Below are 10,772 nucleotides of genomic sequence, written 5' to 3' on the forward strand. Positions count from 1 at the left end.
AGCCGCCTATCGCTGCACCGCAAGAGTGGGCGCAACTCAGCTGAATTGCGGCTTTTGACACAGTGGACCAAAAGCGGACGGAATGGCAACTGAAACGGTAAAGGGGCGCCCCACTACAACAGATGAGACTCCACCTGGAGAGGCCCGTTCACGCCGCCTCCCCCGGGGCGCCCCACGCCGTTATTCGGAGCAGCATTGTAGGATACCAAAACCAGTGCGGCAACTTACTGGACATCACCTTGGTGCCATCGTTCTGCTGCCTTGGAACTATTCGCACAACAGTTTGCTACTGATGACCCACCCCCCGCGACGCCCCACGCCAGAAATCTGGACGTTGTGCTGCGTTGGGACTATTCGCACAGCCGACCGCTACTTCGTTGTTTTTCCCTAAAAATGTTTATATGTTATTACTGTTTTTGTTTTCTTGTATATATTTATAAGTTATTAAAGTTTTATAATCTTACTACTTTGTTGGAATGCTATATATTTTTAATGTGACACGTAATTGTAAAAACTTTGATGTACAAAGAGTCATCCCTGGAATCTTCCGCTTCAGGCTCGGTCCCCTCCCCAATCACAATACAGGATGGTTTTCAGATAATAGGAACGCGTCTGCTGTGACGGATCTCATCGAGTGTGGGCCTTGATCTACTATAACTCCTTTGAAGAGGGGTGATTCTTTACAGCTGGGGCCATAAACTACATCTGCAGGGCTAGCTGATACCCTAGGACCGGCCTGGACAATCGGACACAGAGGAAAAGGAGTGTCAGAGGGTGCGGTAGTGAATAGGGCGAAAGGGAGGTGTCGGGCGGGCACAGGGTGTGATTCTCAGGGAAGAGCAGCGCAGATGGGGGGTGGTTTATTACCCATGCATAAGACAGAGAGCGGGGGTGACCACTGCCTGGGGGAGATGCTTGCGAGGGTGGGGAGCCATGCTAAGGATTGACAGCGTGCACAGAGTGGGTCTGGTCAAGGCATCTAAAATGACTGCCGTGCACGACAAAAGTGTGGCATTTGAAAAAAGGCAAGATGGCGCAGACAATGTTTTTCAACACTTCCTGATTTCCTTCGAATCGAACGTTAACAGACGTTGGGGCATATTACCAAAGTTAAGTGATATTTATCCCTAACGATGCTTAGCAACGATTTTTTTACCGCTAAGCATCGTCAGAAATTATCGCAGATAAACCTTGCTATTATCAAGGTTTATCGCAAATACGATAAAAAACGACCGCAATGCATTAATATCGCTGAAAACTCAGCGATATTCATGCATTACCGAGCTAATGCTCTTAGCCATGTTATCCACCTCCCATTGGATGACATGGCTAAGAACTGCTCAGGGCAGGTGCTAGCTTTTGGAGATATTCGCGCTTATCGCGAATATTTCCAAAAGTTGATAATAGGAGATAGCAATGTTAGCGACTGTTTCCAGTCGCTAACATCTTGGCATCCCCACTTTGCATGTCATTAGTGATAAATATCACTCACATGCAAAGTGGGGCCCAAGATGGTCGCTATCTCCTACTAGCCGTCGCTAACTGGTGTTAGCAACAGCTAGGTAATACAGATATAATTTTATCTCCGCGAAGCGGAGCGCTGTTACAGATATATATCTTGTTTTTGAACGTTAATTTCTCAAAATCCACTGAAGCACATATATTGAGACCTAGCAAAGGCACATCGAGCTACCAGTCCCTACAATTTTGCCAAGTTTCGTGCAAATCCATTCAGCCGTTCGATTATTATTATTATTTTTTTTTTTGCCCCGCGGGGCCCTTTTAAAACCTCCACATCAAACCTAGGGGGTCAGCGAGGATCTACTATGCCCCCTTATGGTCATTTGCCCCTTCGCTTTGGCCTCCTCTTGTCTCTCGATCCTACCGAGAGACAAGATGGCGGCCGCTACGGACTGTTTGGAATGTTTACAGACGCCGAAGAACCAATCAGCTTCGCAAAGCTCTGTAACGCGTAAAGTACGCGAAGCGGAGCGCTGTTACAGATATATATCTTTTTTTGAACGTTAATTTCTCAAAATCCACTGGAGCACATATATTGAGACCTAGCAAAGGCACATCGGGCTACCAGTCCCTACAATTTTGCCAAGTTTCGTGCAAATCCATTCAGCCGTTCGATTATTATTATTTTTATTTTTTTTTGCCCCGCGGGGCCCTTTTAAAACCTCCACATCAAACCTAGGGGGTCAGCGAGAATCTACTATGCCCCCTTATGGTCATTTCCCCCTTCGCTTTGGCCTCCTCTTGTCTCTCGATCCTACCGAGAGACAAGATGGCGGCCGCTACGGACTGTTTGGAATGTTTACAGACGCCGGAGAACCAATCAGCTTCGCTTCACAAAGCTCCGTTGCGCGAAAAGTACGCGAACTGGAGCGCTGCCCGGTCCGCTGTTACAGATATATATCTTTTTTTTAACGTTAATTTCTCAAAATCCACTGAAGCACATATATTGAGACCTACAAAAGGCACATCGGGCTACCAGTCCCTACAATTTTGCCAAGTTTCGTGCAAATCCATTCAGCCCTTCGGGCTAAAAGTGAGGCCAACCGCCCTATGGAAAACTCAATGTTAAAAACATGTTTTGGGACCCCCCTTTTTTCTCGGCCCCCCCTTGACGAACCCCACCCAAATTTTCAAGGGCTGCTCAGAAACAAAATGTGCAATTTTCCTGAAAATTTCAGCCAATTCCGTCCACAAACGCCAAAGTTATTAGACATAGAATTTTCAAAAATCCCATAGGGAAAAAATCCTAACTATATATACCTACTGGCGACCGCCAGTAGGTAATATATATATATATATATATATATATATATATATATATAAAAGTTCTCGCCCCTGCAGTCCTCAGTACAAAAGCGATGCAGACCCAAAATCAGTGCAGAAATAATTTTTTTATTGTTTGTGGACCCGTTTGTCCGCCATGACGCGTTTCAGCCTGTAAGAGGCCTTGATCACATGACACTAACATGAGGAAGGACAATTTTTAAAGGGCTAAGTGCGTGAAAAAAATGTGTCACAAAGTCAATAGACATAGAAGAACAATGTTTGAGACGTTGAATGACGGTGTCCTATCAGAAAATACACATAGAAGAACAAAATTGAAATCAATCACTGTTTTGTGACGGAATTGTGACTGTTGGTATACAGAAAGGAGTTTATGCCCCCCCCCCCACATGTAAATATAGTGGCACCAACTCATTGGAAAACACACATGATTCACAACATATTGTAAATAATAGTCATGATAATAAAATCTGTAAATCCCCCCCCCCAAAAAAAAGGTGTTATAAATTCAATGCTAAATAACATAAGATATATAATGAATAAAACCCCAGTGGGTATATACATCATATGGTATAAGCTAAATAACCAGAATTCAATTGGCTTAAAAGACAGGCTAAAAATATATATTTAAACATATACAGATCTAAAAAATTATTATAAATATATTAATATATATAAAAATGTGCAATTAACAATCCCTGTTAGCTGACAATAAAAACAATTAAGATTTATTAATCAAATTAAAACAAGAATTAATAGTGCAATTTACACAGATTTCATTACATGCCATAAGCCTGAGGTGTCTGCATGGACATAGCATCATCTGATGCTGACCAACAAATTTCACAGTCCCAAGTGAACCAATATTATTCTATGCTAAAGCCAAGACATAATAAAAGTGCAATAGTGCAAATACCATAAGTGCAATACACCAGAGTGTTAAAAAATATATATATGTGCATAAATACATGAGAGGAGCCTGCATTATTGAAACAATTCATAGATAAAAGACGCTGTACTGAAACCATGTAAACTAAGCAATGATATATTACTGGCATGTATAAAAGTCCTCACTGGCATTCAAACCGTTAGGGGTCTTAGTGTCTAACATTAAATTGTAATGAGTTTCCAATGCTCGGAGGCGGGCTTCACGATTCCCACCTCTCCGGAGTGGCTCGACTGAATCAATTGCAAAGAATTTTAAAAGTTCGGAATTGTTGTTATGGAACTCCTTGAAATGACGTGCCACAGGATAAGAGGCATCACTACCCCTGATTGCTCTTATGTGCTGGAGTATCCTCTTGTGGACCTGCAATTTGGTACTCCCTACATATTGCAGGCCACATGGACACTCCAGCACATAAACTACAAAATCAGTCTTTCAGGTGAGCAATCTTGGAATGGAAACCGGGGTGTCTTTGAGTGGAACTGCATATGATGTCTTGTTTACCCCCTGCCTGCAAGCTTTGCAGGCAGTACATTTGATAAATCCCTTTCTGCTGTTGATCCAGGATTTATATTTATATATATATATATATATATTTTTTTTTTAACGTGGATGTTCAACATAAACTGGAACATACGTTGGCAAAGTCAATGAGTTTGGTGATTGGTGATGGCTGCCACCGTATTTGCTTTGCCAAAGCTTGTTTTTTTTTACATTTGTTGTAAATCTTTATTACAAAAGCATTAAAAAGAGGGTCACATATGCATGTGCATGCAGAGGCAGACATCTTTAAATGTTTCTGTAAAAACCAAAAAAAGAAAGTCAATGAGTTTGGTGATGGCTGCCACCGTATTTGCTTTGCCAAAGGTTGTTTTTAGGTCTCGCCTGTCGATGCGCATGCACATCGAGCAAGCGAGACTATGGGGGCTTATCCACTCTTTGTCCAACTTGCAAGGAATCGTGGCGATTCCTTGCAGTGCCCGTGACTTTTAAGCTCAATGCGCATGCGCATTGAGCTTAAAAGCGCGTGCACATGCCCCCAGCCGCCTGCCTTGCCTACTCTCCCAGCTGGTGCCGCTCCACCCCCTGCGGCATCAAAGGCTTTCACGGCCGGCCGGCCATGCTTTCAGTTTCACGACCGGCCGGCCGTGTGAAGTGCATTTCAAAGCCCGCTCTCCCTGCTCCGCCCCCTGCTCCGGCCGAGACGCATTTCTCCTCCCTCCTCCCCCCTCCTGGGTCAGGTTACCCTGCTTTCTCTTTCGCTTTTTTTTCACTAGTGATTAACTTTTCCTTCGCCTTGACGCCGGTGGATGCAGCGTTTCCTCGCTCCTAGGTAGGTGTCTGGCTTTTGTGCAGTTGGAAGAGCTTCTCTGCAGCAGTTTTCTTTCGTTTCCTGTGTTTCTGTTGGCTCCTTTGAAGTTGGAATGTCATTGGAGTTGGGTGTTTGTGACTTTCTTCTCGGCTGGGCGGTGTTTTAATGCGGGAAAGGAATTGCGTGTTGTTTATTTTTATTTGGATAGCCCCATAATCTTATCATGTTCGGTATGGTTACTTCTTGTTGGTCTCAAACTTAAACTTTCGCACAGAAGTGTCTGTAAAGTGAAGTAGTTGTTCTAATGTAGCTGTTTGGATGGCATCGCGGTGCTAGGCGCAGGTGAATTCAAATCAAACCAAGTAATTAACCCAGTCGAAAAACATTTAGGGTACTTTGTATTTAAATGATTTATCAATGCGTTTTCTTTCAGATAACTGAAAGGTGCAACACAGCATTTTAATGATGTTTACATAATCAGAACTGCATGTATTACGAACAGTAAATGCTGTGTGTTGAAATTCAAGTTCCGCTAACAAAGGTGTGCTATATGCTTTAACAAGTACCGCGCTACATGAAAAGCTAACACAGCATGTGAAAATAACTTTACTTTTCAGGAGCACGTGAACAATAACAACGTGCTGATATCGAATTAGACATGCCTGTTGTTTGTCAAGAGAGTGGAAGTGAGAACTTGTTTAAACATGTGTTGTACATCTTTATTACACAAACATTAAAAAGAGGGTCTCATATGCATGCGCATGCAGGAGCATCTATCTTGAATTGGATTAAAACTCATTTTTTAAAAGTGTATGTTGCTAAGAGTCAGCGTGCGGGACGTGGCGCATTATATCCAGTGGAGAGGGACATTGTCTGGAGATCTTGAGAACCACCTCTCACGGCTTAAAAAATAAAAATAAACAAACAACTTACAATGGCCCACCATCCCCTGGCCCTGAAAGGGGTTACTTTGTGAGTGGTTAATAAGATTGTGATTTGACAGAATGCCATTACTCACAGAGAAAGGAATCAATGGCTGGAGAGTGTTTACCCACTGCTCCATGATATGGCGGATGGAAACAAAAAATGAATGACACTGAAGTGGCCAATGGATTAAGAAGGCTGTCTGAAAAAGCTATAAGGACATATTATACATTTTTTTTTAGCAAAATCAAAAGGTTTTGGCTAACACCAGACCTATTAATGAGATTAGACTTTGTACCTGCATTTACAGAGGTACCATGGGCCCTCAGTATCTTGAATTACAATGGGAGGCAATGATTTAGTACGCACACTCACAGTGGAGACCAGAATCTCAGTAACTGAGTTGTACGACAGAACAAGGCAGGGTAAAACATTGCATGCCTTAGCCATGCATTTTTTACCCTGCATTTTTTTACAATGCTTATACTTTTACAACGTATGCCATTACCATGCATTGTTTATATATATAAAAACAATGTATTTGTGGGGGGAGATCTCCCACGTCCCCCTTTACCATAAATGCATAGTAAAGGCATGTGTTGTAAAACATACATGTGGTAAAAACATGTGTGCTAACAAATGCATGGTAAAGGCACAACGTGGTAGTAACCTCGTTGTAAAGTCTGTTTCCCAGGCCCTGCACTCACTGGTGCTGAGCAGTGACGTGGAAAAGAGGAGACGTGCCACTTCTTCACAAAACCTTCAAATAAATATATGTACAGTGACAGTGGAGCGGCGTCATGAATTGAAACAATTAGATATGATGATCCCAGTACCTGCTCTTAGAAAAGCAACCAGGGCGGCCTCAGTACCCGCACTAATAGCAGAAGGAAGAAACTCACCATCTGAGTTTACAGTGGAGATTAGCACCACAGTACCTGCAATTCTAGTGGCGGGCAGGTGCTCAGTACCTACACTTAGAGTTGACATCAGGGGTTCAGTACATGCACTTACAGCGAATATCGGGGGCTCAATACCTACACTTATTGTCTGCATCAGGGGCCAGATTGATCAATATTTGATGCAGCGAAATGCAGCACGACAACTTGCTACACTGCACTGCGTGAAATGGAGAGAGAAGGAAGGCTCCATATTCACTAACATATGGGGCATTCCTGCTCTCTGTATGTGCTGGCGCACAGTGTGCTGCTTAGCGCCAACTAGGGCCCCCATCAGGACCGGACTGGCTACTGGGCATTTTGGCATTCTGCAGAGCTGGGGGCTGATTTCGTTGATGGGGACCTGCGTGTGCAAAACGAAATTCGTTTTGCATTGTTGATTTCGAAGCACACGCAGGTCTCCATCTACGAAATGAGCCCCCACCACAGTGACATCAGCCCCCAGCTCTGCGGAATGCCAAAATGCACAGTACCCAGTCCGGGCCTGGCCCCCATGAGCCAGGCAGGATTATTTCTGTGCAGGAAAGGACACCTTCCTGCAAAAACACAATCAGAGTTGTTTTTCTGTTTCTAAGTGTACTGCAGAATCCAGCATGTTTAGAAAGAGGAGAAAAGGAGGCGAAATATAACTATTTCTCCTCATTGTGCCTTTATCGGGTAGGCATACAATTTTGGAACATTTCCAGGTTTACTTGTCTTGGTAAATTCCTGGATGGGTGCATGGAAACCAACACCCACTCTCCACCCATGCAACACCTTCCTGCTGCAAAATAATGCCTCTTTACCAGCCCAGTGGTATAACACAAAATGATGCCCCCCCCCACGCAGAATGTGCACCGCCTAAGTCTGTGTTATGCACTCCTCTGCACCAGTCGCAACAGCACAAAGAGTCCCTCTTTCCTGCTCCGTACATTTTAATTCTGTGCCTCAAGTACCAGCGAGCCTCTGCTTTAAACGCCACATGACTCGTCTGGTGTGTTTCTTTCCTGTCAGCATGCGTGAAGTGCAATTGGATTACCGTTACTTACCACAACCTCGCTTAACCTCCCCCCCGCGCATACCTCCACAGCGGCGCCTCGGCCGCTCTGCCACAGCACAGGAAGGACCGTTACTCGGAGTCACACGGTGAACCCATCTTACTCCTAGCATCAGCACCTGGGTCACCCGAGGGTGAGATGGCGGCGAACCCCCGGGTGTGCACACTGCGCTTCTCATACGGAATACAGTTTGAACCTGGGGTGTGTGTACATACAGGAGTGACAGAAGTGCGGAATGCACGCGCGCTCCTTTTCAGAGTTGCTGGCAACAGCCTTCGCCCACTTGACAAGTTTGCGTACAACTTGTTTTCCAAAGAGGGTGCTGCGTCAACAGCACCAGAAATAACATCAGAACGAAATGGGAAAATGGCGAGATCACACTTAAGGGAGTGGCTTGTGCGGTGTCAGTAGTGATTAAGGTTTGAGGTGCTCACTGTGCCCTGATTTTGGGGTAGATTTACAAGCCCCGTGCGCCACTTTTGCGTCACTTTTCCCATGTTAAAAGTGACGCAAAAGTGGCGCAAGGGGCTTGTAAATCTGCCCCTTTGCATTTTACTACACACCAAGGGACGGGCCATTTTCCTTGCTTGCGTGAGGGCCCATGACACCATTGCTACGTCACAGCTCGAGCTGAGGGGTACCTCTGTGTTTCAAACTCTATGAACGTGCCGGGACGCCCCAGCAGTAGTACTGTGTGCTATGAAATAATTATTAATGTTTTTGTCATAAGAATGCGTGACTGTTTCAGTGACCAGCTCTGCAGCGTTGGTACTTTTCACAGCTTCCTATGTAGAAATGTCGCTCCCTTACTAACTCTATGAGGTGCCTGGGTGAGAAGGTGAGAGCACAGTGTGCTATAAATAGACGCATTGCTGTTAATCTTGCTAAAAACTCCAGCTGCTTTCGTGGAAGCGGAGTTAACGCTTCTGTGAACATGACCAGGGGTGCTATCTTTCATAAAGTGATGCTACAGGTATTGTGTGACGCACATCTGACGTCAGCGCTGTAGGTGGTCTTGGAATGTGCTTTACTACAGTGCTTTGGGATTACAAGCTGGCAGTAGTCGGTGTGAGGAGGTTCGTTGTGCTCACTGTGCTGTGAGTTGTCACTGTGAGAGCTTGTGATACAGTTAATTTACAAGTACGCATTTCCAGTCACCTGAGAGACAGTTGTGCGGCTATTAAAAACAAAGTGGCAATAATTGCTTTAAAATCTAGCTATCGGACGTCTGAGAAGAATGAATAAAACGTAGTTGCATCTATGTGTTTCCTGAATTGTGATATTTACATATATTTACATCCGCCCTCCGTGAACAGCTCTTCTTTTACAAACGGATGATTTAGATGGTGTGCGCTGTGTATACACAGCTGTGAACGTTGTTCATAAGTAAAGTTTGACAGTGGGCTATAAGGAGTTACTTTTCTAAATATTCGACTCTAATAGCTTTAAAATGTGGGATTACTCGGTCACACGCCAGGGAAAAATGAAAAGAGCTCGCAAAAAACTAAAAAACACCTCAGAAAACAAGCGAAGTGAACTAATGAACTATCCAGTGATGACGACCTGCAGGTCACGTCATAGGTTACGGTGAAGCGTTGCTGAACTCTCAGCAGTAAATATCCCATCATTCCGCGGACACTGGATGCACAGGATCACATCCCCTACCTTGAAGAAGCTCCGGAGGAAGTACATGAAGCTCAGCATCTTGGGGCGGCTCTCCGCGTCGCCGGGCCTCGGTCCGGGCCGTGCGGGGTGCTGGCGGCCGGCTCCCCACTGCCGCCGCTCCCACCGCGCATCCTTCTCCGGCGCTATTTTGGACCGTCTTCCAGGCGAAGCCTGCTCGCCGCTGCCAGAAGCTTATGCTAAGGACTTGCATAACAAGTAGGGCTTATCTATGGCGCGCCGCCACCGTGCAGCGACGCAAACAGGTTTGTTCACGGCTTACTGGCCCCGGGTGCCTTTATTCCCTTTTTTTTTGGGACCAGGCCTGGACCAGAAAGAAGTCTTTGTGCGGCGCGCTGAATGGGAAGCCGAGAGGCATGCCTGGGACTGTCTCCCCGAGCGACCGGACCCTATTGAAGCCGGCCTGGCCAGGCCCACCTCGCCTAGTGCTTTTATGTGAGGAGTACTTTCTGAATCAGTTGCAGGCACACCCCGAAAATGGGGGCGAGGCTTGGGAGGATGGCGTCCTTATACCTCTCACCCGGCTTCCATATAATTAGAACTCATAAAAAGGGAAAACAGCGTGTGTTTGCTCCAGTCTGGCAAGACCTAGCACACGCAGCGGGTTCAGTGGAGCGTCCGAGTTCTCGGCTCACGTGCAGCCGTGAGAGCAGTAAGGTTCGTCCCCTTAAATGGGAGAATTAAAGTAGCGCTTGCTTGCACCTCCAATTTCGCTGTGATATAAGTAGCAGGTTGAAGCTCTCCCCAAAGGCATGAGTCGGGATTTGACAAGTACTTTCCAAGTTGCACACAGGTCATGGTGGCAGGTGCATTGCCCAGTAAGGCTCTGAAGCCGAGCCATCACCACTGGAAATTAAACAGATCACTTCTAAGTAGCACACAGATCACTGCAGCAGGCGCATTAGCCTCGTATGGCTAAGACAAGCCACTCCTGCAGTAATTCAAACATTTAGCCCCCAGGATGCACAAAGGCTTATAGTAGGTAGGTGTAGTACGTGCATTAAACCCTAATTTATTGTGCTATCTTCTTTTAATAGTTATTATCGTCTACCAGTGTCGGTGCACCCTTCTACATGAAAGGGTACGGACAGTGTGTCCCTTGAACA

The 10,772-nt window shown here is 45.4% G+C and overlaps 1 protein-coding gene across 1 annotated transcript in view; it reads right to left on the reverse strand.

Moving 5' to 3' along the window:
- ARHGEF4 (Rho guanine nucleotide exchange factor 4) overlaps positions 1-10,063 on the reverse strand; it is a 639,140-nt gene extending 629,077 nt beyond the window's left edge. Inside the window, exon 1 of the mRNA XM_078666095.1 lies at positions 9,649-10,063. Within this exon, the coding sequence (XP_078522221.1) occupies positions 9,649-9,687 (39 nt within the window). The 5' untranslated portion in view covers positions 9,688-10,063. The remainder of the gene's footprint in view (positions 1-9,648) is intronic.
- Between the last annotated feature and the right edge of the window lie 709 nt (positions 10,064-10,772).

This window comes from Lissotriton helveticus, chromosome 11 (genome assembly GCF_964261635.1).
Source record: "Lissotriton helveticus chromosome 11, aLisHel1.1, whole genome shotgun sequence".
Lineage (NCBI taxonomy): Eukaryota > Metazoa > Chordata > Amphibia > Caudata > Salamandridae > Lissotriton > Lissotriton helveticus.